This window comes from Besnoitia besnoiti, chromosome I (genome assembly GCF_002563875.1).
Source record: "Besnoitia besnoiti strain Bb-Ger1 chromosome I, whole genome shotgun sequence".
NCBI classification, from domain to species: domain Eukaryota; phylum Apicomplexa; class Conoidasida; order Eucoccidiorida; family Sarcocystidae; genus Besnoitia; species Besnoitia besnoiti.
Window position 1 is genome coordinate 6809214 of NC_042356.1, and position 27936 is coordinate 6837149.

Consider the following 27936-nt stretch of genomic DNA (forward strand, 5'->3'; position numbering starts at 1 on the left):
AGCAGTCATTTGGAACGCCTACGAGAAAGGGATAAGGTGGGCGGCAAGAGGCAGCGGTCGAGGGATCGAATGGCGAGTGCTACTGTCAAACCTGAGGGCGGGGATATTCTACTCTGAGAATCCAGTTCGAGACATAGTGGTGACCTGTCTCTAGTTTACAAATGATAAACACTCAAGCCCGAGTGGCAGCTGCTTTTGTGGGTGCATTACTTCAATATTACCCTGACCATTTCTTCGAGGTTGGTCGACATGATGATAGATTCACCACAGAATTCCGCTCAGTGGGCAAGGCGAATCCGTCGCTCTGCAGGTATGGGCGACTAGTGGAAGTAATATTCGCGCTAGCCGCGACACCTGCGACGAGTGCGCACAAACAGAAGGACCATAGGCGACATCCTGAACTTAACTTTCACAGTCCGGAGTATCCGGGATGTAACACATCGGCCCTCTCCGATGTTCCTTTTCTTGTGGCGGCGACACCAGCAGCACATTCAGGCCAAACGGTTGAAAGGAACCCTGAAATCGGGCGCACTCACGCTGGCGGCGTCAATCAAACCTGTGGACATGCGAAGAGACGAGCAAGCGGCGAGCTTATAGGAGGAACAGGCGCAGAACAGGTTCCCTATGTAAACCCGTTAATTTCAGTCTCTACCCATAAGCAGCCACCTCCGCCAGAGAATCGGATAATTGAACTGGACGAGTCAACAGAGTTTATGGGTGCTAGTTCCGGTCTTGCAGGCGGCAGACGAAGCGACAAGCCGTCATCCCTTTCGGAAAGCATTTTACGCTGGCCGAAACATATCGATACAGCTGTAGGCGCTCCACTGGGATATAATAAACCTTCGGTCGCTCCACCGGCACGGCAAGAGCGCGAAACAGCCCACCCTGACTGCAACACGCCAACAAGCCCTGGGGCAGGCTGGAGTGCAGATAAGGCCTTCGTCTGTGAGAAGACACACCTGCCAACAGCTATTCCGTCGCAGTGGGCAGATTCATGGGGAGGTGAACACGCTTTCATGCCCGTTCACGTATGCAGTACTCCTTTGAGCACTTCGGTGCAAACAACAATGGCAGGCGCGAGTTTACTTTGCCCCTCAGGACCTGCCGCTGTTGTGCCACAACCTCAGCAAACGTTCCTTTTCTCCTCTTGCCCACCGGGGTCGCTACGATCCGAATATTAAGTCTGGCCAGACTGGAAAGTGTCTGTTGAGGAAGCAGAAGAGGTGGAGGGACGTTACACCGCGCGGAGGGACGGTACCCGTGTTAGGACGCACGCGTTCGTCTTTGTGGGGAAGGGAGTTTTGCGTCGACTCAAGCTGGTCGTGACGGAGTATAGAAAGCTAAGCAGCAACTGGCAGGTGAGCCTCCCGTGTCTGGGCACTAGCACGTAGTCGACACATCAGCACAACACATGGGGGACGGTAGGCACATAACGCACTCACGGAACAGTTGCAGCCGGCTTCAGACCTCACTTTTATGGCGTTCTAAGACCATTAATAGTCTGCCATTTGTTTGTGCGGTCGTCCATTTCCGACAGATCGACTTGGGAAGAACCCTAGGGCTTGATGGTGCAAGTACTTGTTCATTTCAAAAATATTGCGGTTTGCCTGAGGTAGTTTGCGCGCCAACCACCCCTGAGCTGACTCTCAGCGTGACTCGTACAGGGGTACGTCCGGCTCGAATATCCTGTATTCGTTAATAGTGACGGCGCCGCTTTCGACGGTTTGTTATTCAGGTAACGCACCGAATTCAAGTCGGGCCCGTCACTCCGCACCTACATCCACATTGATCGGCTCCCAGCAAGTCCACACGAGGGAACGAACATCCAGCCTCCACGTTGCCCTAAAAAAGCGTTCTTCCACAGACCTTCCTCGGGATTCAATTGAAGGCAAAGTGGGCCACCTTGTGCAAGCGCCTCCTCCTAGTCATAAAGCTTCCGCAAGCAGCACACCCGTGTTTTACCTCGCCTCCTTCGTCTCACCGGCGGCATCGACCAATATAACGAGTCCGCGAGAGCGTCCTGCGTGCACTGATTCGGCGACAACGGGAGCACAGGCGGGTTATTCGCCTCTGCTGTTAAAAATAACTTCGCCATGCGCTTTAAAATGGAAAATGCTAGCTGCTGGTTCGCGCAACTCCCTGAAATCTACCCCAGAGGGCCGCCCAATAATCACAGCACCTGAATGAGGCCTCGGCAGCTACAGCTCTGTTTTCTCAAATCCAGGCTCTACGAGCCCCGCCCCATCGGCTGTATACGCTGGCAAGCGGCTCCTCACCCGCGGACCATTTCCTGGGTCTTCCGAGTCTTGATTCTCAACACGCTCGAAGGAATACAGTCTCGATCTCGGTGCCAGAAGATGCCCTGGGAGAGACGTGTGTCACGGACTCAATCGCAATAGCGCGCCATTGTCAGCTCATGGGAGCATATCAGTATGTACATCGGAGTCACGTGGCATGCACGCCTCGGTCCGCCGAACGGGGCCAACCCTAAAACGATCCTCCAGTCCTAGACTGGAAGCCACCAGCGGTCCACTTCATTTTCGTATGAATTGTACCGGCCTCCAGGACACTCCTGGGGGTCCTACAGTCGTGAACGTCGATGGTCTGCAAACACTAGCAGCTAATCCTAGCTCCGCTGGATGCGGCTCAAATGTGCAGTGCGACCAACGACGGGTGTCAGGTGTGGAGACGCCTGACGAGGGGCCAGATGCGCTAGATTTACACCGACAATCTACAGGGTCGAAGACACTGAATACTGACGAGCGCTCGCGCGCGGAAATGGCCAGCGCGGGGGCATCAAATTATGTACAATCAAGCTTCGTTGCAGCCGACCTCTCGCCACCCAGCGCAGGGCTTTTATATAACCAAGTATGTGCGGATTTTACCGCTGCAGCACTAAGGAGCAGCAATATTTTTCGCAAACCTTGTCAAGTCAGAAACAGGACCGCCGTAGCAGGTCGCGATATAGGCATTGCGCCAGCCATTGATCCGATGGTTCAACAAATGAACCGTTCTGCACTTCAGAGCAGCCAGGCGTCTGTCTATGGGGAGGAAGCCAACCTTTCGAACGCAACCAACGTCTTGTCCCAGTCGCGTGCGGTGACGCTCTCGTCGCCTATTGCGTTGCATCTTTGCGACGCGAAGGGTAGAAATGAGGGAGCAGATTCAGACAGGACAATTCCAACCCAATGGGGAAGCGTGGCTGAGTCCGCAACTCGCGCTCATTCAGAATGTCTGTTTCAAAAAGCACTCGAGGTGAAGACACAATGTGGGGCACGCGAGCAACTGAGACATGCCTTGGTGTGGGGAGGAGACCGGTTGCCGTCACCTGCAGTCTCAGCTGATGCCTCGCTGTCGCCTGTCATCGCAGACTCAAGTACAAATGGTCCCTCTGTCACGCATGGAGTCGCTCCGTCCCAACAAGGCGGCCTCGCCTTTGACACAGGACGCACAGGCATTCATGCGCTCACTGATACTAATGCAGCACGACGAAGCTTCACCACTGCCGAAACATGGAGTCCAGTTGCACTTGAGACCCTGCCCCCGCCCACAAACGCCGCTGGTTCTGTGACCCCAAACCCGGACGCCCCAGACCCTCTTAAATCGACTACGGTTGCACCGCTCATCGAAGAGGCGCGTGACGAAAACATGAATTCGCTCGTGGAGCGAGCATTTCGTGATGCTGGCCGGGAAGACAGCATGTCACCAGACCAAGTAGTTGACTTTATCTTCCGATATAGCGAAGCCCTGGAACCCGAAGGGAATGCGTACAGATCAACTCGTTAGCAGCAACGAACTCCCGTCACCGGCGAATGCAAGTATCGCAATGACGAACGGATTGAAAACCTCCAGTAATGGTGAAGACGACCACGACCTGCTTCCCTCCGTCACACAGCTGCACGCCCGTCGTTCAGGGAAGCGCCTGCAGGCGCTCGGTATAACCCTTAACCGGAGCAAGGAACGGAAACGTCGCAAGTCATTCACAGGCTCTGGCAGCGGAAAGCCACCATCTTCGGTCGCCAGCAAGGGATCAGCTGCTACACCGCTCCGAGAAACTGCCGCCGTACCAGTAGCTGTACGCGATGCGCAAACGTACCTGCGCGAGGCCCAAGAGTGCAGCAACAATCTCTGTCAACCGTCAAATCACGGTACGCAACCACGGCCGCAGGCGAACGCACACCGCGTGTAGACTGTCTGGGTGACCGCCACCCTGACCACCGAACGTGGGAATGCTGGCCTGCTAAACGAAGCGGCGATTAGACCATCATCTCTAACGTGTGCATCGTCTCTGTACTGTGAAGCAGCGCACTGGAGTCCATTTGGATTGACGCCACTGGTAGCTTCGGATTCGTGGCCACGTGTGGCATACGATCGATCCGTGCCGCCGTCTAGTGGTGAGCGGCCTAGTCACATCCGAGCGGGAGCAACGACCTCTGTCTCAAGCGAAACCAGTCCAAGTGCGAAGCCGTTCGCCCCACCTGAACTCCACCTGCATCATGCCGGCTACGAATCTCCGACACGTTTACCTCCTCCCGCGGCGCGCGAGTGGACATTAAGGAGCCCCTTTTTATCCACTACTGGCCCAACATTGCATGCAGCCACTGGGTGTTCCAGGCACCACAGCAGGCAGCCCACACCGGCGCGCCACGATGTACGAGCCGTCTCACCGATGGGGACACACATGGCCGTTAAACACCAGCTGACTCTCACAGGTCTCTCAGCACTCTTCAGCCAGCCAGATGAGTCGCAGAACCCGTCCATACAGTTCCCGCCACCGTGACAATAGAAACCCAAAGTCAACATCGGGCGTTCTTTACATGAGGCACGCGATAGGCACCGGCTTCAATAAGTGAGCGAGGCTTGAACTCCAGTTGTGCTCGTTCGTCCAGAGAGATTCCAACAAATATGAGGACGGCAGTTGTCTCGTCAGTGTTTGTGAGGACACCGACCCAGACCTCTGCGTCACGGCGTGGCGTCACTGTCAGTGCATCGGTTGCAATATTTTGAACACGGACGGCCTCTGCCGTGAACTCCACCGAGATCGGACCGACTGAGGGAGGTGTGTCGCAGGCCGGGGTCGCATTTGCAGAGGGACATCGCAACGTGCGTTTTGGCCAGGACATGAGTTTCCACTCGCCCTGGGGTAGGTTTCAGTGGTGTCAAGGCGGTGGCTTCTGGGTGTCCCGGGTTCCACTCGGACATCTGAGATTGTGAGTTCGCCAAACATATCGTCCTGGTTATTAACGTCAAAAGGGGAGCAGCGAAGTGGCGGTCGCCGCATCATGCGAGCCTGTCGCCAGATCCGGGCTCCCGCGCCGCCACGTGAAGCAATGAAGCAAGCATGGTACAACCTGAACTTCGTTACAGCGTACGCGAGACTCCACAGCCAGGGCTGTACTTCACGCGCCATCTGCATTCGACGTCGGGTCAATGCCGTAAGTTGAACAGGAGAGATGAGAGTGAGAGCCGACGCTGCAGCCCTTGTCATCGTGAGGGCGCGCTCACGCAGAGATCTGACTGACAGCTAGGGGCCCGAATCGTGACAGGATGATGCATGTTTCACTGCATTGGCCAGTGTTTCTTCGGGAACAGCCGTGACGACAGCGTTGTCGAGAAGCCTATCGCGGGGGACGCGACGCAGGTGTGTCATGCCGAAGCAATGACACAGCATTTTTTGGGTGATGAGCGACTTTCGGACGCAGAGTCAGATTGATACACACACTCTGTAAAGAGGCACGGGGTCCTCCGCGAGAGTTCCTTAGTCAAAGGGGGGCCAGTGGTATATCCTCCACGGCTCGCGGTGGCTCGTGGTGGCAGCAGACTGTCCTCACAGATGCCAGGGGCTTCAGCGTGCGACACTGCCAGCTGTGACAAGTGGTTTGCAACTCGGATCCATATTAACTGAGCCTGACACCAATTGTATGCTGTGCGTATGCTGAAAAGCCTACGCGCATGAACAACGCCCACTACGGACTGCCTTGGCTTGCATTCGTTGAGCCTCCACACGTCCATAGAGAAACGGAAGAGTCTTGGTGGCCCTGGTGGCCCTAATTTCATAAGCAGTGTGGTGGTGTAGTAACAGAGCCTAGCAGGTTTGATGGAACGAGTGAGTGTGGGAGACCAGTTTGCAGCAGCCGCAAATCCATTGCTGCGGGCATCTGCGCTTGTGAAGACAAGTTTGTTTTTTTTTTTTTCGCTGCTGCCACTCACGACGTGGAAGAGGCGCCTGCTGCCTCCGAGACCGACCCCTCCCCTACGAAGGAGGTCTGCCTGAGTATTCGCCTTCAAATTATATGACGTTCGTACATGTTAGTCGATCGGGACGGAATCGGTTGAGTGTCGCCGATAGAGCGCCATGAGCGTCTTTTATAGCCGCTTCGGATGGATCGTTCACACGTCATGCTGCTCTGCCGCCTTCTCTTGCCGTGTTGCTCTGCCGCCTTCACTTGCCATGCTGCTCTGCCCCTCGTTGCCCCAACACGCCAGTAAGTCGGTCGTCACAGACGCGTCTCATACTCACCCAGTACAATTATGCAAGCTGGCGGCGGAGAGGGGGAGGTCTGAGCGAGCGAGGCATTATGTAGCCGGCGCAGTTATCTCCAGCATATTCATCGACGTGATGCAAAACTCACGCTCAGCCACCGGAAAACAAAATGTGAAGATAAAAAGTGTGATAGAGCTTCAGCGTGGTGATTTGGTACGTCCCTTGTCAGCGAGATGATGCATGGCGATGCCCACTGGGCGTGGCCGCGCGGCGCAACGGGCAGACATCGTGGATGCACACCAAAGATCTGATAGATTTGAGAGGGCAGACGTAGGCAGGCGGGTTTGATCTGACTCTGTGCTGTGCTTGTGAACCATGAGCTTCGTTGTATAGCCTCATGTTGCAATACTGTAGCTAATTGCTGGCGGATATGTTGAAGGACACCGTAGCCTGTTCGGAACCAGAATGAAATCGAACTCAAAGCAGAGCGCGTGACGTGTGTGCTGCCCCGCGTGAGCAACATTGTGCACTGGTGACCGTCGCGCCCGCCGTGGGGTTATCAACCTCAATTAGCGAGCGCTACGGGCGTGTCTACCGTTTCCGATGGAAGAGTCGGCTGGAAACGCCCTGTGCAGCGAGTTAGGACTATTCTCCCCGGGTTTGCCAAATGAGAATCAGTGGTGGACCAGCAGCGGCCGCCTTCGCGGTTGTACTTTTTCCGTCTCAGATAACGTACCCCTTCCGTATCTGTGGGCACGTCGCCGGCTTGGTTTCTTGCCAGCGCTTGGAACAGCTGAACAATGGTCCGTGGCCGTCCGTGAGCGCAGTAAACGCATCGGGTGTGATACCCCGTGCCGGATCGCACGGCCAACAACAGTGCGAGTCAACCGTAGATGCTCGCGAAGACGATGAAGGAGCAAGGCAAACCCTATACGCTGCATGTCGCCCTGGGATGTCGATGCTCGGCGGCGCGGCACCCGGCAACACGTCGATAGTGACGGAAAAGCAAGAGTCATGTGCTGACAGCGGTGCCGGGGCTGGCAGCGACGGGAATATCTTTCAGGCGTGGCAGCCCAGTGACGCCATAATGTGGCAGGCGCATGGTGAAACACAGGCACGTCATGGAACGGCTCTTTCTCGGTCGGGTACCTATGACTACTCTCTGGGACCGGCCCATCCGGGACTGAGGGATGACCGAGTGGAGCACCCAGGCGGAGGCGGGGCCGCTCACGCTCACGGGGCGGTCGAACGTGAAACATCGCCGGACGACCCCAGCATCGCGATGACCCCCGCACTGGGTACGAATGTGGGGCGGCACCGCCGCATAACTGTGGAAGCTGTGGAAGCTTCCAAGGTGGCGCACGGTGCGCCCCACGTGCTCCACCACCTGTCAGATGTGTTACTAGCTGTCAGGAGTGGCCGCGCGGAGGGCGCGAAGTTTCCCACCTTCGCGAACCCAGGCCTGCAGAAGTATGAAGCGGAGAGGGGCTCTACGTTATTTCAAGGCACGCGGGAAACCGTCACCACAGGCACAGCCTCAAGATACAGCGAACCGCATCCCGGACCATACACGCCGTCAATCGCCGGAGGTGGCCCAGGCCACCAGGGACGGGTGGCAGGGTCTCCATCAAAGACGACCCGACCCCCCCGCCGCTCAGCGAACACTGAGAGTGATACCCGGAGCAGAGGCTGCAGTACCCACACTCTAGCCGCCCTGCAGATGCATCTTCTCAACAGGCAGGCAATGAAGAGAGCGGCACCCTCTGACGGAGGGGTGGCGCGAACGGACCCCACCAGTGTTCCTGCGGCGGGAGCAAGTGCTACACCGGCCAAGTTTACACGCATGTCCGCAGGCGAGGACCCAGGCGATGCTCAGCAGCCGGCTGGTAACTGTCCCTTGTGCGAGCGCATCGTAGCCTGGATCGACACTAAAGAACACGGCTTCACACAATCATCGCCGGTAGTTTGGCCACGAGTTACGTTCGGTCTGCGAAGATACACACACAGCGCCGGTAGTTCTCGTAATACCACTTCCACCCTTTGCTTGTGAAGACGCTGGGTGCTGTCGTGCCATGCAAAGGCCTGGACGCATACTCCCGGGGCACTGATGCACTTCTGAAAGTCATGAAACGGATATTTCGGCAAGTGCTGGCGGCTCATTTGAGTGCTGCAGCCAAGCGGGAAAAAAGGCGCCTTTACGTATTTGGAGAGCACGCGCGGAATCGCTGCGGTGCGCTTACGAGACGTGTGCTTGCTTTCTGTCCAGGGCCCCGACTGCGTGAGCTATGGCCTAGTCAGGCAGGACACAAAGCCCGCAGACGCCTGCTGCCGCGAGGCCCTGCGGATGAAGGAGCCTCAGGATCCACTATTTCTGGAAAGCAACAAGTTCCGTCAGGTGGGTTTCATTATAATGCCAGGGATCATGCGAAGCCACGTGTGCCTGTGGCAGCCTTCGGCCGTGAGTCACAACATATTGCCAGCCTGCCAGTTCATTGGCACCTATCGACGTCTCTGGACCGCCACGTGGAGTTCCAGCCACACGAGAGATGATTTTGCATACTCAATCGGCTGGAACTAGTGTACCAGTAATGTGTCGTCAGCAGTAGCCAATAATGCCGTCGCCTTTGAACTCACGCGCAAGTACAAGCCGCACCCATGGGCGCCTATCGCACGTGCGCGGAGAGATAAACCCGACCTTGACTAGATTGTCGAGGTGACCGCCACCCTGACCACCGAACGTGGGAATGCTGGCCTGCTAAACGAAGCGGCGATTAGACCATCATCACTAATGTGCGCGTCGTCTCTGTACTGTGAAGCAGCGCACTGGAGTCCATTTGGATTGACGCCACTGGTAGCTTCGGATTCGTGGCCACGTGTGGCATACGATCGATCCGTGCCGCCGTCTAGTGGTGAGCGGCCTAGTCACATCCGAGCGGGAGCAACGACCTCTGTCTCAAGCGAAACCAGTCCAAGTGCGAAGCCGTTCGCCCCACCTGAACTCCACCTGCATCATGCCGGCTACGAATCTCCGACACGTTTACCTCCTCCCGCGGCGCGCGAGTGGACATTAAGGAGCCCCTTTTTATCCACTACTGGCCCAACATTGCATGCAGCCACTGGGTGTTCCAGGCACCACAGCAGGCAGCCCACACCGGCGCGCCACGATGTACGAGCCGTCTCACCGATGGGGACACACATGGCCGTTAAACACCAGCTGACTCTCACAGGTCTCTCAGCACTCTTCAGCCAGCCAGATGAGTCGCAGAACCCGTCCATACAGTTCCCGCCACCGTGACAATAGAAACCCAAAGTCAACATCGGGCGTTCTTTACATGAGGCACGCGATAGGCACCGGCTTCAATAAGTGAGCGAGGCTTGAACTCCAGTTGTGCTCGTTCGTCCAGAGAGATTCCAACAAATATGAGGACGGCAGTTGTCTCGTCAGTGTTTGTGAGGACACCGACCCAGACCTCTGCGTCACGGCGTGGCGTCACTGTCAGTGCATCGGTTGCAATATTTTGAACACGGACGGCCTCTGCCGTGAACTCCACCGAGATCGGACCGACTGAGGGAGGTGTGTCGCAGGCCGGGGTCGCATTTGCAGAGGGACATCGCAACGTGCGTTTTGGCCAGGACATGAGTTTCCACTCGCCCTGGGGTAGGTTTCAGTGGTGTCAAGGCGGTGGCTTCTGGGTGTCCCGGGTTCCACTCGGACATCTGAGATTGTGAGTTCGCCAAACATATCGTCCTGGTTATTAACGTCAAAAGGGGAGCAGCGAAGTGGCGGTCGCCGCATCATGCGAGCCTGTCGCCAGATCCGGGCTCCCGCGCCGCCACGTGAAGCAATGAAGCAAGCATGGTACAACCTGAACTTCGTTACAGCGTACGCGAGACTCCACAGCCAGGGCTGTACTTCACGCGCCATCTGCATTCGATGTCGGGTCAATGCGGGAAGTTGAACAGGAGAGATGAGAGTGAGAGCCGACGCTGCAGCCCTTGTCATCGTGAGGGCGCGCTCACGCAGAGATCTGACTGACAGCTAGGGGCCCGAATCGTGACAGGATGATGCATGTTTCACTGCATTGGCCAGTGTTTCTTCGGGAACAGCCGTGACGACAGCGTTGTCGAGAAGCCTATCGCGGGGGACGCGACGCAGGTGTGTCATGCCGAAGCAATGACACAGCATTTTTTGGGTGATGAGCGACTTTCGGACGCAGAGTCAGATTGATACACACACTCTGTAAAGAGGCACGGGGTCCTCCGCGAGAGTTCCTTAGTCAAAGGGGGGCCAGTGGTATATCCTCCACGGCTCGCGGTGGCTCGTGGTGGCAGCAGACTGTCCTCACAGATGCCAGGGGCTTCAGCGTGCGACACTGCCAGCTGTGACAGGTCGTTTGCAACTCGGATCCACATTAACTGAGCCTGACACCAATTGTATGCTGTGCGGATGCTGAAAAGCCTACGCGCATGAACAACGCCCACTACGGACTGCCTTGGCTTGCATTCGTTGAGCCTCCACACGTCCATAGAGAAACGGAAGAGTCTAGGTGGCCCTGGTGGCCCTAATTTCATAAGCAGTGTGGTGGTGTAGTAACAGAGCCTAGCAGGTTTGATGGAACGAGTGAGTGTGGGAGACCAGTTTGCAGCAGCCGCAAATCCATTGCTGCGAGCAACTGCGCTTGTCAAGACAAGTTTTGGATGGGCTTCAGCGGATGGCGGGATGACTCTGCGTACTGATTTTCGATGGTAGCCTGTCTCGTCGACTACTCGGCAGCCGAGCCGGACCGGCGGGTGCAGCGTGCGCCGTGCGGGTTTATGGTGGCCACTGCATGCGTGTAACCGTGTTTCTAAGTGTGCAGACCACACGCATCCTTCTACTTTAGTGTAGAGGCTATGCTCACGATAAGTTCAATTCCAGTGACACACTCGACAGTGAGGACGAGAAGAACGCTCGAACGCGCCTGCTCGGCCTGCTAAATACGAGGACGCTGTGAGGTAGTATGCCTGAGGGAGCCGGAGCGCGAGCCGAGGCCTCGTGCACGCCCACCATATATATTTACCGGACTTGGAAATGGCGACATGGGACCAACTGAAAGACAGATGTCATCGATCCGGCGCGCGCGAGCGAGAGCCCGCAATTCCTATTGCATATGTGACTAGCAGAGAAAAAACCTGAAGAGGAAATCGCCTTTTCTTTGCTTCAGCACAGCGAATAGTAATCGTTGGTAGTGCTGCCGAGCGCACACCGGTGTTCTGGACACGGATCCCTAGCGCATGCTTGAGAAAAAGTTGCCAAAGTAAATGAGGTTGATGACAAACACACTACACCTTTAACCTTGCCAACCATTCCTCTGAGTTATTCGTCTCGACGTTTCCCTTTCGTCGCGGGAAGACTTCAAAGCATTTTTAGGCTTGACTTGTGGCTTCAGCTGTGCGTTCCTCCGTTGCTGATGGCGTGAAGCGACTGTCGCCCTTAAGAACATCACCCGGAGAGCTTCCTTTCGTTTTCGGCGCTCTGCAAATGGGGGCGCCTCGTCATGAATGACTCACGAGTTACTCTGCCTCGAAACAGCAAAGGCGGCTGCATGCACAAGAAGCCGAAAGCCCCAGGTCCGCCGTCGGAAGCTGGAACAGCGATAGATGGGCCTCAGCTTTGCAGAAGCTTCATTTTCTCCATAAGATCCTGAATGCTCGCGCCGTCTTCAGCGGCTTTCTTCTGTGTCTTCATTGGCTCGTCTTTTGCCGGAGAAGGCGACGCAGGCGGCGCGACGGAAGCCCCATTCGTCGAACTCGAGCCCTCATCCATGAGTGAGATGCCGAAGGGGTTATCCTCGTGCACGACAGCGCCCTTCGCACTCTCGGCTGCGTCCTGCTCTTTCTTCAAAGTCAAGAAATACGCCGAAATCGGGATGCCCTTCTCTGCAACTTCCGCCTGAATCGTGCACGCATACATTCACACACCAGCGCGTCCGTGCTTTCCCATGGAATTCGGTTCGAGACGATTGCAGGTGTAGTTCGCCCAGGCTCTCATTATCTCCACCCGGGCGGGCTATATCTGCGTTCACATATCGCCGCTCGTACGCGTGTGCGCCCACATCCTCCTACCCATGTGTATGCATATATATAGAAATATGTATATATATAAATATGAGAAGCCACGATCTCATGCTCGGTAGCTCAGACATGACCTACACACTGCGTGTTGCGCACGCCTAAGTAAGTATATATTCCGCTCTGCAATGCCGCGAAACACGCGACGGCTGCGAGTTACGAACCTGCCTTTTTCTGCACCAGGAGTCGGCGCACTGCGGATTGGGTTGCATGGAGAAGGACGGGAAGAAGTCTTCAAGCGAATTGTACGCTAGGAACGGAGTTGTCTGTCCAAAGGTGAGGAGGTATTTGAGAGCGTTCTGTACGAGAAGGCCTAGGCACGCGACAAAAAACAGATATCAGACGAGCGGAATGCCGCCGAGAAAAAGCTGAGGATCCCAGACAGGCGTCCCCACGCAGCACAGCCCCTGAATGCCTGCCTCATGGATTGCTCTCTTCACCTCCCTCGCATTTATCCGAGTGAACCGCTGACGAAGTGGCGAGTGCAGTCTCCGCTCCTTTACCTGCGACAATACCCATGGTCGTTGGCAGCGAGGCCGCACAGACGCCTTCGCGTTTGATGGCTCGTTCGTCTCCGCTTGTTGCGACGACGTAAGGCGGCGCGCACTAGACAGATAAGGCGCAAGACAGGGCGAAACAGCGTTTTCCACAGCTACACATCATCCACGTGTTTACTGCCGTTTTTTCGCTGACACACACGATGCACACATGCCGGATCCAGCGGCCATATACACACACAGATCTATCGCGGGGTCTTCAACGCACTAAAACTCTAAGACACGAAACAACCAAAGCCCACCATCCACATTAGCTATGCTGACACACATACATACTTATATACGTACATGCATGCATACATATATATATATATATATATATGCATGCCGCAGCGGGGTACGCGAGCCTTAACTGGATGAGGCGCGAGAGCCTACGCCGCACGGGCGCCAGCCGCGCCCATCCGTCTGCGCCTGCGTGCGGGCGTGCCTCCGCGCCTCCGCATGTTGCGCGCCTTTCGTGGTGTCTCACCTGGAAGCACGCGAGGAGACCAGGGACGCAGGTCTGAATTTGCCCGCTGGTCGCGCTCTCGCTCACTCCGCTGTTCATCCACACAACGCCTGCCCACAGAGAAAGGGGACACAGTTTCGCAGCTTTCTTGAAGCCGAAGCTACCGAAAAGCCCGTCGCCGCCTTCCCAATCCACTTGTCCAAAGTGCACAGAGGCGTGAGAGACCTTCCGCTTCTGTCTCCCTCTTAATTGCGTGCCCTGTCCCTGAAGTGGATACTGGAATTTGTGATGCACTGCTGAACTGTGATCAGTTCGAAGCCCAAGGCAGAGCACATATTTTGCGCCATCTGCGCCGTTATCGCGCTTAGGGCAACCGCGGAGGCGGCACCCGAAGCACCGCCCAAGCGCCCCGTCCCCCCCCTCTTGGCCCCCCCCCCCCTCACCGCCTGCAGCCCCAGACGAGCTTTCGACGTGGGAAGCATGCTCTGTTTGGTCTCGCGCGCCTTCCTGAGCCGCGACCCTTACCCGCCTCGTTGCACGCCTGGCTAATTGTGATGCGCGCCGCAAAGTTGTCTACGCAGCTGAGCACTAAATCCACGCCGCACCGCCCCTTCTGGGAGAGACGCGGAGACACGGGGGGGGCTTTATCGCGGGCCTCGGCGCCCGAGGAGCCCTCAGCCGTAGCGGACGAGGCGCAGATGCCGCCGTTCACGATGCGATCGAAAAACAAATCGAACTCCGAGCAAATGTTGCAGTTATGCGCCTCGATCTCGACGTCGGGGTTGATCTCCAGCAGCGTCGCTTGCGCCGCCTGGCGAGCCGCAAGAGACACGGTGTGCATCCACCCCACAACAAACAGAAGATGCAACAGAGAATGAGGCGAACGCAGCAGGGAGAATGAGAGAAGCCCCTGAACGAAGACGCAGCGCCGACACACAGGGGGAGCACGAAAGCGAGGCACGCAAGGAACAGGAGAAGCGGCGGGGCGTCTCCACGACAAGCGAGACGACACTGGGAGACGCAGCACCAACATGAACATTCCTTTTCTCCACGTACAGACGAAAGACTGTCGTCACAGACGCACATGCACGCAGACGCACCCTCAGACACAATGGTGCATCTATACGTGCCCAAATATACACAGCTACCTATATATACATTTACATATGCATGTATGGACACACACACAAAAAAAGAAAGAGGTACGCGTATGGCGCTCTCTAGGCCTTCGGGAGGTACCTCGACTTTGCTTTGGCCGCGCTGCTTGGGAGTGAAGAAGAGACGATTCATGTTGGCGAGCTCGACTTTGTCGTAGTCGAACAAAAGGAGTTTCCCAATTCCGCAGCGCGCCAGCATGTCCGCCGCGACGCTGCCCACGCCGCCGACGCCCACAACGAGGACTGCCTTGTCGCGTATTGCGCGGTAGTTGTCTACGACGCCCATCCTGAAGGAAAAGCAGACGAGACAAGGTCACACTCAGACGAAGGAGAAACACAGGGCGGGGAGCAGCGGCGCGCGATCGACATAGCGGCGCTGGCTGCCTGCACGCGACAGGCAAGCGCAGACACCTCGAAGCGAGGCAGAGGCGGGAAGCGGGCATCCGAAGAGAGAGCTGAGAGGCGAGGAAATGAAAAAAAGTGAAACGCGAAGAGAAGCATTGCAGTAAATACCGCAAGAACAAACGCACTTGCAGAGAAACAGGTTCGATGGTCCACGCAGAAATGGATGCACAGAAGGGCAACACGGAGGGAGGGGAGGCAGACAACTGCCTGCACCGAAGAACGAGAACGACAGGGGGGACGAACATGCGAAAGATGGCGGGAAGAGTGAAAAAAACCAGGGAGACGCCGCGAAGACAAGATTCTACAGGCAGGACGCCGCGAAGAGGCCGAGGGACGGCGGCTGGGAAGCGGCGAAATACTGCAGGCTCCACATGCAGCAGGGGGGGGGGGGGGGGTCACGTGACGGATGGGGCGGGACGAACATCAAAAGGAAAGGCCAGTTCTACCTCTGCAGGGCCATGAGGCGCGAGTAGGGGTTGTCGTCTTGAACCGCCGCGCTCATCTCGGCGATCTTGGCGCGCACAAAGGTGTCTGAAGCTGCAGACTCCGTCATTTTAGAAGAAACCCAAAAAAGCGAACGAAAACGGCGAGACCAGACGAAGGAGGGCTAAGGTAGAGAGCAGAGGCGATGCAGTCACAACGACCTAGAGGAGCATCGAGACACAGCGAGGCGGAAAGATCGCGCGAAGCGAAGGATGCAGAGGCGCCAGACCCCGTTTCCGCCGCTGTACTGGACTGTAAATCGTAGAACTAACGACGCAGGCGTCTGAGGATAGATGGAGGCCCGTTGACGAACAGATACAGAAACAGACACTCCGAAATGCCCCCGTATCTCTGGCGCCGATCAGAGAGCGACCTGCTGAGGAGGACCTCCACGGAGACTCCTACTCGGGGCTGCTGGGATACGCGAGTGATGAAGAGACGAGGCGAAGGCGAGGCCTTAGAAGACGCCGAGAAGACATATGAAGCGAAAAGCGAAGAGGAAGGGTAGTGCAAAACAAGCGAACGAGAACGCAGTCACCAGCTATCTCCTTTGCCTTGTCTCTCGCTCAGCGCATCTTCACTCCAAGACATGCGTGGCGGGCGCCTGGAAGAAAAATCGCAGCAGTCATCTACAGTGGCGCAGCGTCCTTTCTTCGCCCCCAGACCCTCGAGTTTCACTTTTTCATGTCCTTCTTCTCGCCGATAAAAGGCTTGACTAAGCCCTAACAGGGCTCTCTCCTTTTCTGGAAGTCAGAGGGAATCGGGTTGGGCTGTTCGTTGAAACGTGTGCTGCGACTCCTTCGCCGTCCGCGCTGCAACCCGCCAGGAGTGGCGGCGAGGAAGGAGCTCGAAAGAACGTGCCGATTTCAACGGGAATCCCACTTTTCTTCGTCGCGCTGCCACTCTGGGGCAGCAAATGCCCGTCAGAAATTGCTGCTTCCTCCGTTGACGCCGAACAACAGGATGTCAGCCAGGCCGCGAAGGTGGCTTCAGGGTGGCGTCCTCCGCGTAGCCGCTTCGCGTTCCCGTCGCGTATTTGTTTAGATTCCACCGGGTAAACCTGAGGCAGTTTTTCTCGGATTCGCCTTCGCAGTCTTTTCTGCTGGCTTTGTCGTCGCAGACCTCAAGAGTATTTGCGGTGTGTCAGCGAGACTCTTTTGGAGAAAGGGAATCGAAAAATCGCGGCGACCGACCGGGGCGCTGTCCAGACTCGCCCGTTTTCTGCGTCCAACGCGTTTTCTGCTCGTTTTGCATCTGCAGTAGCCGTAAAAAACCTGTCCGACCTCGTAGGGCCAAGGTGTTCACTGAATTCGACTGAATATCTCGATTTTCACGGTTCAGTGGCGTTCTTTCGGGTTTGAAGGTGGGCGAATGTCTTTTTGCGCTTGTGCGTTGGCGACGCCTTTTCATTTCAGAACGCTTCCTTTTCCAGGCAGGCAGATGCGTTTTTCTGGGCTCTTCTTTACTCTGCTCGGTTACGAAGAGATGCCCATTAACGAGTTGGCGAACGAGTATAGTAGAACTCCCCTTCCGCGTACACTCCTTCACATAGGGAGCGTCTACGTTTACGCATACGCCTACATAGTTCTACGTTTTTGCGGTTGAACTGTCTTCCGACTCTGTCAGTTACGTTCAAGTTGCGGCTCCTGTTTTCGTTGGTGTGATCTTTCGCGGCGGCTGTCCCTCTCTCGAGATGGAGGCGCGGCTGCCCTATGAGGCGTCGCTGGCGTCGTCGTCTCCCTCAGTCTCCTCGGAGGCATCTGAGGCAGGCGACAGGCCCGCCCTTCCGCCCTTTTACATCTTTTCTTTTCTCTCGCCCTTCTCGCCTCCGGTCTTGCTGCCTTCACTCACTTCGCCGCTGGAGCCCAGCCACGTGCTCGCGGGAAAGGAAATCATCGACTGGAGCACCTGTCCCATCTGTCTGCAGGTTTGCCTCTCGCCCCGGCCTCCAGCGATCTCTCCACGCAGTGCTGTGTCCTGAACTCGCATTTGTATGCTGACTTTCCGTCTTTTTCTGCTCCATTTCTGTTTTCTTTTGCGTACCGTTCTAGCGTTCGGTAACATTGCGTCTCTGAGCGTGTAGACCCGTTTCCCAGGCCTTCAGAGGGCGTATGCATCGGCGCTGAAGCGGCTCGCGCATGCGCACACACTTTCATCTTCCACGCCGCAGATAGCGTATCCGCGATGGCGCGTGTGTTCGTTCGCTGTATATATCCCTAGCCGTCGCATATATTATATATATATATATATATATATATATATATATATATACATACACCCATGCATATATATATATATATATGTATAGCATCCTTTCGATGTGTTTTGCGTTGCTGCCTCTGCGTGGCTTCACTCCGCCCGCTTCTGCTGGCTGTCTCTCTCCATCCTCGAGACGCAGCCGCGCGGGCGGGCGCCGCCTCACTCCCAGGGCACGCCCTGCATGCGGGCGGCAGCTAGGGTGATCGCTCTCTCTATTTCTCGCGGGGGGCACACGTTGATGCGTCGGCTCGCATGCGCACCGTCGACTGTGCGTGTTCCTTTGTTTTTTCTTCAGGTACTCTGTCGTCCAGTCTGGGGACCCTGCCAGCATGTGGCCTGTGGAGGCTGCTTCGTCGGCACGCTGCAGCGGCGGCAGAAATGCCCCGTGTGCAATAGCGCGATGAAGGCGAGCGACCTTGAGTGTATGCGCCCGCTCGCCCTGAGCGGCGCGGAGGCGGCCTCGCCGGAGGACTCTGCGTCGCCCTCGCTCTCTCCTTGCGCGTCTCCGTCCTCGTGGACTTCGCAGTCGCGGGCGAGCTCGGTGGCGGGAAGCGCCGCCGACGACGCGCACGCGCCTTCTGCGTCGGTCCCCAGCCCAGCGACAACCGCGGCAGTGGCTGTATCCGCGGCGGCTGCGGCGACGGCGACCGCGATGCTCGCTGGAAGCTCGGACGCGGTACTCAATGCCCTCGCCGACGTGAAGGACGGCGCGGCGGCCGCGCTCAGCGGCGTTTTGGCTGAGGAGGAGGGCGACCGCGAGAGGCACGCCTCGGCGCGCGAGGACGGGCGCCCAGGCGCGTCGAAGTTTTTGCGGAGGATGGCGAGAGGGTGCGGCGACGAGGCAGACGAACGCGCCACGCTGTGGCGCATTCAAAAGTGCCTGCGAGAGGAAAGGAAGCGAAGTACGTCGCGGCAGCCGCCGCGCGAGATGCCGTGCGACGACTACGCCGAGGCAGCGGAAGAAGCGAAGGGCGCATGCGCCGCCGGCGAGAGGAGGCGCACGGAGCCGGACGCAATCTCTCGACTCACAAGTGGCCCCAACGAGCATATTCTGAAAATCTGTGATGCGTACTACCAGCGCGTCATCGCGTCGCAAACCCAGTCAGCCGCGCCCGCAGCCTCGACTTCGTCGTTCGCTTCTTCTGCTCTCGGCGCTTCGTTCGCGTCCGCTATCAGCGTCACCTCGACGCTATACTGGAGGCTAATCCTGCGCTGCGAGCTATGCGGCGAAGTCCTGCCCATGCACAAGTTCGTCCTTTGAAGGGAATTCCTTCTAGGGGTTAAGGGTTTGGGGTCTCCTACTTCCGCAGCGGAGTTCGCCGTAGGGTGTCTCCTCCTCTCTGGTTCCGTCTCCCCCTGTTTAGGGTATAGGTTCAGCTGATCTTTTTCGGCGTTCCTCTGAGGCTAGTCCCGCCACCTCGCCTGCGTCGAGGAAACGCGCTGCGTCTGTGCCCGGTGGTGTCAGCCCGCTCGTGGGGTCGGCCGCTTGCGTCGCGAGGAAGCGCATCTTTTGCGTGTCTTCTTTTCGCGTCCGCGCGTCGTTGATGACGCGGGGAGAGCGCCTGGCGTCGTCATTCGTCACTCGCATTTAGCGCGGGTTGGTTTTTGGGAGAGGTCTTTGGCCTGCTTGGTCTGTCGCTCTACGTCGTGCCTCGCATGATCTTCTCCGCTGCGTTCCGTTCCTCGTCGCCCTGCCCCGTGGACTTTGCTTTTCCTTCTCTCGCGTCTTTTTTGCGTTTTTGTGTACCTCGACGTCGTGTGCTTGTGCGTGGCTGTGCGTGCGCAGGTACGACGCCCACCGCCGCTCCTCCTGTTCCTTCTGCCGCTGCCGGTTTGCGCCTTTCGGCTGCAACTTTGTCGCGAAGGTGAGGCGCCCCGCGCTGCCGTCGTCCTCTTCCGCTTCCTCGTTCTCCTCTCCTCCGCGTTCGTCGTCTTCGTTCCTCCTGTCTTCCTCCGCGCGCTCCGCGTCCTTCTCCTCCGCTGCGTCGCCGCGCTCTTCTTCGGCGTCGGCGTCTCAGCCCGGCGCAGGGGTCAGCGGTGAGGCGGCGAGCGGCGAGGCCTCGGAGCTGGACTTGCGCGTCCACGAACGCAGCTGTCCGCACCGCTTGATCAAGTGCCCCTGCTGCTTCAAATACTGCACTGAGTGCAGCAGCTCCGTCCTCGTGCCGCTCGCTGAGTACCGCGCGAAAGGTACCCCACCGCCCCGCACCGCGCCCGCCGCGCCCGCAGAGAGGCGAGAGGACGGCGAGTTCGAGTCTGCACCGGTGGAGGCGTCTGAGGAGGGCGAAGGCGGCGCGCGAGCAGGCGAAGGAGGCGCCGCGAGAGGGGCGGAGGGTCTGCGGTCGGAGGCGCCGCGGCCGTCGTCGGCGCGGGCACTTCCGGAGCCTCCTTCACGGGCGCTGCAGGCGCGTGGGCGCCGAACCTCGCCGCGCCCCCGGTCGCTCAACACCTCGCTCGCGCTGGGCGGCCCCCAGCGTCCAGAGATCCTCCATCGGCTGCTCCTTCAGCAGCAAGACCTCCCACGCGCCCCGAGAGAGGAAGACAGGATGTGGTTTACTCTCCAACGCGAATCGTCCTTCTTCGCGACCAGCGAAGATGAAGAAGTCGAGCTCTCCGACGCCGTGGGACGCGCGGTGTTCGGCGACCTCCAGCAAGCCCTGGACTACCTACGTGAGTCCAGAATTAGAGACGCGGGGCCTTTTCGCAGCCTAGCAGGCCGTCGGCGAGAAACTGCGTGGCTGCGCGCCGCCGGCTTGCCAGAGACGGCCCGCGAGGGCAGCTAGAAGGGAGCTTACTTGCAGCCGTGACTGCGTGCTGTTGAAGGCGGTGCAGGCTCCCGCTGTGGAAACGCGACAGGAGTCTGCCGGTGTTCGCGATCTGCGGGGGTAGCTGCACAGGAATTTCGCGATGCGTGCGCGCGGCGCGTGCCTGCATGGAGCACCGCGCAGATGCCCTCAAGCTTTTTTGCCGAGGCTCGGCGGGTGCGTCTTCCCTTACGCGTGGATACTCCGCGGAGAGCGGCGCGTGCGGCAGGTTGATGTCTTCCTTCTTTGGGGCGCTGTGTGGCTTCGCAGTCGACAGAGAGGAGGAGATCGAGAACCGCATAGAGCGCTTAGGCGTCGAGCCAAGGGTCTTCACGCATGGAGAAAGTAAGGCGAATTCCGGCGGGGGCCTGCGAGAGAATGGACAGCAGAGGGAGGCGGAGAGCGCCGCGCCGGAGCACGCGGCACGGAGTGCATGCGAAAGTTCATCGAGGGAGAGGAGGGCAACTCGGGAGGAGCCGCGGACGCGCAAGGCGACGCCTCGGAAGCTGCCGCAGACAGCGCGCGGAGGCTGACGCACGCGAATGTGGAAGGAGGCCTGCGCGGGCTTGCGTGGGGCCTGAGTGATGCGCAGCTGCGGCAGAGTCTCTAGAAACAAACGCTGGAAGGAGAGGGGACGCGGCGTGATGGAGGTAGATGGGGCAACTGGCTGGATGTGCGGGAAAAACTCTGCAGAGGATAGATCTCGTGTCGGGGTGTCTCCTACGAGAGACATCTCGAGGTGAAACGGGCGCCCTCCAACAGACACGTGGATGCCGCTCAAGAAACACACGGCAAACAGCTCTAAACGCTATCCTTTTGCGCGTGTGTTTCCTTCGCAGATGGTCAACTCCTCGTGTGTTCTGCGGACTGCATTGTGAAGGAGCCTCAGCGGCTGCGGGTCGAGCTCCATGAGGCTCTCGCCCTCTTAGGTGAGAAACGGGGCCTTCGCGTCGTCTGCGCACTTAGCGCCGAGGAGACTCCAACACCTGTGCGTCTGCATTCCATCGTTTCTGTCGATTTGTCTCAGTTTTTTACAAGTTTCGCGGTCGCCTCATTTTAAGCCTGTGCCGCCAGGGGCGGTTCGGCACGGGTGCCTGCTCGGGAGGGACCTTGCGCCTCTGCTGTCTCCTCTCTCCGCCTGGCGCTCGCCGCCGCGACAGGCCTCGGTTGTTTCGTTGGCACGCTTTCCGGGTCTTCCGCGTCTATTTTATCGTTGTGTTTTCTCGCTCGTTCGCTTCCTCGATGGCGCTTCACGTCTTTCTTTGTCGCGTCACGGCTGCTTCTGCCCCAGGCGTCACCTGGGCCGTCGGGTTCCCTCTCGCGTTTCTGCTGGGCGCGGCGTCCTCCTTTTGGAGCCAAAAAGCGGCGACTTTTCTCGACATCGCGGTGCCGTATCTGTTCTCCATCGTCTCGGGTAGGCAACCGAAAAACGCAAAAAACTGAGGCAGATCTATAGGCGTATATCCAGATGTGTGCATATGTATAAAATATGCATGTATACATATGCATTCAAACTTTATGTGTAGTTGAAATATATGTGGAAGGTATGGATTTGCTTTGTTGCTGTCGTGCAGACTCTCCGTTTAGGGTTCAGGGGTGACTTGTGTTTCGCCATGCATGCGTTTATGCATGCTGACGCAGATTTCGCGTCGCACCTTCTCTTCCGACGTTCTTTCGATGTGTTTCATCGCATATTCTCGGCAATCGCTTGCGAGTTCGCGGCTTTGCGTGAGCAGCCCACGCCTGAGTTTGCGGGGTACCTTTCCCTCTCTGCTTTTTGCTCAGGTTGGCTAATGGGGTTTCTGCAGCGACGCCCCATCGTCGATTTGTCTCTGCAGCATGAATGAACATCGAGCGTGTCTCGCGATGACAGAAGGAAAAGCGGAAGTATTCGTTGTCGCGCAGATTCTAAGAGCCGCTAAATATGTATATGCATGTATTTGGATGCCAGGGATGGTGAGCTGTGCCATGGGTCTCTCCATATTTAAGGCCAGTGGCTTTGAGGGGCTTTGAGGCTGGAGGGGAGCGAGAGGGTCGCAGGGAGCGGAGAGAGCACCCCAACCGCCCGCGCTTGCGTTTTGACGGAAATTTCGTTGTCTGAGCCGCGAATTCAAGTCGCTGCTGTATATGCACAATATCCGTATATTTATGGATATATACATGTGTGGATATGCGGTCGTATGTCAGAAAAGCTAGTAAAGTCCGAAGCACGACGCAGTCCTTGGTGCTGGTTTTTGCTTTTCGAATAGGCACTCCTGTTTGGTCGTCCTGTCTGACGCCTCGGGCGCGTTTTTCTCCCTATTTCCCACTTCTTGTGTCGGCTTTGCCGGAGGTCTGGTTTGAGTAGCGCGTCTTCGAAGTTTCGTTCGCATTCGCTATTTTTTGAAACGGAGCCCGTCAGGCTCAGTGGCACACGACGGCCACGAAGTACGCGGGCTTTACACCCGGGCACGTCTGTCGCCGTAGTTTCGGAACAGCTGCAGGTTGCTTATACGCAGTCAGCGGCAGTTGATCCCACAGACGATGTCTACAAATTCAGGTTGGCGTCCACCGGCAACTTCTGCGGAGATGCTGAGCCCGTCTCCAAGCTCTCGCGCCGAATCAGCGCAGCTCCTCAAACCCAAGGCATCTTTTGACTACGCGTGGGATGCATTTTTTAGCGTGTTGAAGCCAGAGTCGTGCGCGCATATTTAGTCAGCAACTGCGGCCCTCTGAGAGCCGAAGATGCGAAAAACTTCGAGAAAAGAGAACGAACGCGTTTTAGCGATACTTACAGAACGCAGGTACGCGGGGCAGCGGCGGCGCGCGGACAGGGCGCAGACTCGCGACGCACAACATGGTGAGAAGAGTTTCTAAAACCGCCTGGTTACGTACTAATCGGAATCGGAGCTCGGCATCCTTATGAGAGCTTCAGGCGGCAACTGCTGGATTGTCTCCAAGCACAGGAAAGCACCCTAACCGTGCAGGAAAGGCAGCGGCCGGCCGCTTCCTCACGGTTTTGGGTGTTCAGCGTGGAAGAATGCAGGCGCGCTGCGCGCGTCTGATTGAAATGCTTTTCCGGTGTACATGCACATGTGTGTCCATTCGCGAGAGCTTATATTCTTTCAAAGGCTACACATGCGCTGTTTTTATGCTTGAAGGACATAGAGGCCACGGTATGTGGATCGTGTGTCCCACGCGGCCGTCAATGCCTGGAAATACCTCAGCGGAGATACTGTACGAATCTGGAGGGCTTGCCTCACCGAAGCATCAGCCCGAGTCCCTTACGATGCGTCGACCTTGCTTTCTCTGGTGAAGGCAAGCTGGAAGAAAGTTATGTGGAAGCGATACAAGCAGAGATGTAGCACTTCATCGCCGAGGAAAAGGAGCGAAGCGGGTCGCACAGAGACAGGACGATGCCACTGCCCGTCGCAGAGCTAGCTCGTTAGGCGGTCTTCTGAGTCACATGCGCTTTTTTCTTTTTCTGTAGAGTTCCAACGGCAACACATCCGCAGCCGCGGCTCGCCCATTTTCGATGTAAGCCAACAAACGAAGAGTGAGCGGTCGACAAAAAAAGATTAAAAAACGCTTAACAAACTTCACGACACGGGCGAGCCGCGACTTTTCGAGACAGCACACGGCGAACGGCTGCAGTGCACACACTGAGTCGACGCAAGCGAAAGGCCTGGAGCGAAGAAGGGTTTCAATTTTTGCCGAGGAGGCTTGCTTCGTCTTCCTCCTTTTTCTGAGTGGAAATGCGGTTCGCCTTCCGCATCCGTGTCGCCGACGTTGCACTGAGTGAGGCCTTCCCTATCTACTTTCCGTCGCACGCAGTGTCTTCTTTGAGGCGTTTTCAGGGATTGCTGGTCGCCATTAACAAGGCAAAAGGGAGAGCGTGGTGAAATCTCGAGACGCCGTGTGTCGACGCGTCGTCCGAAGGAACCTAGATGGGTGACGAACACACGTACGTGCAGAAAGAAACGAGGGATTTCGGTATTCACGTCAGTTCCCTGCCTACATACGGCAGCAGCGTCTCGATTACGCGTGTAGATGAATGTGTTGGTACGCGTACATCTCAAATGTTCACAACAGATACTCTGCGCGTTCCGAGCCCGCGTAGGAACCCTCGCACTGCCTCTGTGTTCCCTGAGAAGAAGGGAGAAAGAACATGGAGAAGCAGACTCTCTTTGCGTCCAAGTCCCTAATCTTTTTGGTTGGGGCGTCCCGAGGCTACGGTCGCGCGCTGGCGGTGGAAGCTGCGAAGAAATGGAAGTCTGTCCACGCGGACGCGCAGCTCAGACTCGTCTTCGTTGGCCGCGTGAGTTCTCGGGGCAGTTGCCTTCTAGGCGAGCCTGAGAGTACCCTCCACCCGCCTGGGTCGCATCTCCGCTGCCGCCTCAGGTTCCGTCAGTCCGGGTAACGCATGTGAACTTACACAGTATACGCATATGTAGGTGTGTATATGTGATGGAGTCCGTCTTCACGTACGTGCTGCGGAGATACTCTGCGCGTTCCGAGCCTGCGTAGGAATGCTCACACGGCCTCTGTGTTCCCTGAGAAGAAACGAGGAAGAAAATGGAGGAGCAGCTCGCCCAGGGAAGGCAGTCAAGAGCTTTTTTTTCATCTGTGTTCCACGGGCGCGCTCGGCTGTGTGGGCTGCAGGATGAATCGGGCATGAAGGAGACGGGTGAGGCGGCGAAGAAGGAGTTGGAAAGCCTCTCCTACGCGATTCACACGTGAGCGTTGCCCTGGCGCCTCCACGCGCGTCTTCCCACTTTACTGCGTAGACGCACTAACTCTCAAAGGAGTCTACGCAGCGAGACGCACTCTCCCAGCCAGGGGGTTGACTCAGAGCGAGGAATGGAGAGAGATTCTGAGGCAGAAACGCCTTGCTGTAACCAGCGACAGGCAGAGGAGGTTCCTTGCGCGGACGCGTCTCCGCGCAGTGCCGCAGGATTCGTACCGTTGTGCAAAGAAGTAGTATCCACTGCACTCGGAGGCTTTCAGGCCTGGCGATTCGAGCGTCCTTCGACACGGTTTGGCGGCCCCGCCTTTACTCTCCAGCGCCTATATGTGGTTTCATGAATAAGACTCTTGCACACCTAGTTTGGTCTGAAGGAGAGGTATTTTGTGCATGCTTGCACTTTTCCTCAGGGGGTCAGCGTGACTCGGTTAGGCGCTCAAGAGCGCATTCGCCTATGCACGTAGAGAGCGCGCCCCATGCATGTGCGCAGTTACTTCCAAGTAGATCTCAGTTTGCCTCATTCCCTGCAGCGTGCAGTGAAGGGGTTTCTCGGTCCGGATCGACAGGGCGCGGTCGTGGGGGCCCTAGAGCCCAACAACGAGACGTGGCGTTGGATTCCGCGTGAGCTGTATTCCACGCGGTGGTTCCCTACGGAAGAGCTAAATCTGCTCAGGAGCGAATATCTTTCGCGGCTGAATCTCCTTTCTTCAGACTGGACGTGGCGGCCGTGGATGATGCGTTTGACAAGCTAACCGACCTCATCTTCGCTTCAGAGGATCTCCCAGCGTTTGACGCGGTGTAGGTGCGCGCGGTGCCTCGCGCGTTTCTTGAAAGACTCTGTGTCCGCAGACGCGCCTGCAGAGCTCGCAGCAGTCGCTGCTGCGACCGCATTTGTGAGGAGAAGGAGCTTTTTTCCAGTTCTGTCGAACTAGTGGAGCGATGCGGGCGGCCTGCGGCTCGAGCGATTGCCGGGGGGGATCCTAGAGCGGCGCTGTCGGATGAAATTCTTTCCTTCAGACTTTTCCTATCATTGATGTGCATTTTTTAGGGGACGATATGTTCTCTGATGCATGCGAGAGGCGCCAAACACGCATATGGTTATGTATATATAAATAAATGTATATGATTAGCAAGCGACAGTCAATATACTGCATATGCATGTATACATATACATATATATATATATATATATGCGTGCACTTTTTTTTATGCGAGATCAGTTGCTGTGTGCGTATTTTGCGCAGGTACTTGCTGCACAATGCAGGGTGGGTGCGCCCGACGTGTTACCTGATGAATGCCTCAGGCGAGGAAATTCGGCGCTCTGTCGACTTGAATTTGACATCTTTTTCGATTCTTACCTCGCGCTTTCTGCGTCGCCTCGTCGAGTCTCTTCCGCAAGCTGCAGAAGCATCCGCCGAGACGCAGCGAACTGTGCGCATCATCCAGGTCTCTTCGCTCGCCTCCATCGAGCCATTCGCCTCGCTGCCCATGTACTGCACTGTCAAGGCGGCGCGGGACATGCTCCTGCGCGCCGTTGCGGCTGAGATGGAAGTCTGTGACAAGGCGAAAACCTGGGATTTTAAAACGCTGAACTGGGCTCCAGGTAGGCGCGCAGACCTGCTTGCACTGTAGAGAGTTTTTCGATGAGACACAGAAGCCTGATTCTTGGCATTTTTGAATGGAAATCTTCGAGTCGTTTTCGCCTTCAAATGCCGGCGAAGGAGTCACAGGGAGATCTGGCAGAGACTCTGTGCCAAGCACTCAACGCGCGGAAGGCGTTTAGCAGTCTAGCTCGAGTCGGCTCTCAAGCCATGCGCATCGGTCGCGCTCCCGCGTCTGAGATCCGCTTGCTTAATTTCTCATGTTTTCTCTACAGGGCAAATGGTCACCGACATGCAGCGGGAAGTGCAGGAATGCGAGGATGCGAACATCCGCCGAATGGCACGCGACGCCTCCTACAACGTGGATTTAGGTGAGTTACGAAAACGCGTTTTTTCGGCGATGGAAGGATAGGAGGACCGGCTGGAAGGAATCTCTGCATGTACCTCCCCATTTAGCCAGGCGGTCAGACTCGGAAATCGCTGCCGGTGGGCAGACTCGCTTTCGCGTTTCCGTTCGCAGGTAGAGAGATGAGGGCCTCTGCTGCGTACCTACGCGTGATGAAGCTTAGTTCTCCCCGTGCCAGGACGCAAGTTCTGCGAATTCGACTGGAACCGACCCGCTGCGAGACGACCCCGCGCAGCGACTAGTCGCCGTTGACGGCAAGATTTGCTTGTCGAGGGACGGGCTCTTCTGCGAGGAGTTCCGTATGTGCGAGCTTCCGTGGCCTGAGCGTGGCGCCTCTGAAGCCTGTTTGCTGAGATGTGTTTTTATGATCCGCCCTCTATCTACCTCAGGCGTCAGCGCATGTCTCATGTGGCAGCTCGTCGCGGAAGACGCGTACCAGTCTGGCAGCCACGTCGACGTCACAGAGCGTCGCTGAACAGCTCTGAGCGTCTCAACTCG

At 57.1% G+C, this 27936-nt stretch overlaps 5 protein-coding genes across 5 annotated transcripts; 4 read left to right on the top strand and 1 right to left on the bottom strand.

Annotated features, from left to right (window-relative positions):
- Nucleotides 1-2544: 2544 nt before the first annotated feature.
- On the top strand, nt 2545-3786 carry BESB_009570 (uncharacterized protein; the record flags this gene model as incomplete). Its single annotated transcript, XM_029359711.1, has 1 exon — nt 2545-3786. The coding sequence occupies one exon, from the start codon at nt 2545-2547 to the stop codon at nt 3784-3786; it is 1242 nt and encodes a 413-aa protein (XP_029222624.1).
- A 3365-nt stretch (nt 3787-7151) lies between these two features.
- BESB_009580 (uncharacterized protein) lies at nt 7152-9188 on the top strand (the record flags this gene model as incomplete). Its single annotated transcript, XM_029359712.1, has 3 exons — nt 7152-8370; nt 8751-8879; nt 9085-9188. The coding sequence occupies 3 exons, from the start codon at nt 7152-7154 to the stop codon at nt 9186-9188; spliced, it is 1452 nt and encodes a 483-aa protein (XP_029222625.1).
- A 2943-nt stretch (nt 9189-12131) lies between these two features.
- On the bottom strand, nt 12132-15715 carry BESB_009590 (ThiF family protein; the record flags this gene model as incomplete). The annotated part of the gene is made up of 7 exons (XM_029359713.1): nt 12132-12416; nt 12760-12908; nt 13099-13201; nt 13622-13710; nt 14126-14411; nt 14840-15044; nt 15609-15715. The coding sequence occupies 7 exons, from the start codon at nt 15713-15715 to the stop codon at nt 12132-12134; spliced, it is 1224 nt and encodes a 407-aa protein (XP_029222626.1).
- Nucleotides 15716-17338: 1623 nt separating this feature from the next.
- Nucleotides 17339-22555, top strand: BESB_009600 (uncharacterized protein; the record flags this gene model as incomplete). The annotated part of the gene is made up of 8 exons (XM_029359714.1): nt 17339-17572; nt 18200-18916; nt 18950-19152; nt 19691-20574; nt 20979-21053; nt 21548-21637; nt 22000-22122; nt 22494-22555. 8 exons carry the CDS (start codon nt 17339-17341, stop codon nt 22553-22555), a joined length of 2388 nt encoding a protein of 795 aa, XP_029222627.1.
- A 2300-nt stretch (nt 22556-24855) lies between these two features.
- Nucleotides 24856-27913, top strand: BESB_009610 (oxidoreductase, short chain dehydrogenase/reductase family protein; the record flags this gene model as incomplete). Its single annotated transcript, XM_029359715.1, has 6 exons — nt 24856-25005; nt 25350-25423; nt 26143-26229; nt 26676-27034; nt 27308-27403; nt 27828-27913. The coding sequence occupies 6 exons, from the start codon at nt 24856-24858 to the stop codon at nt 27911-27913; spliced, it is 852 nt and encodes a 283-aa protein (XP_029222628.1).
- Nucleotides 27914-27936: the final 23 nt, after the last annotated feature.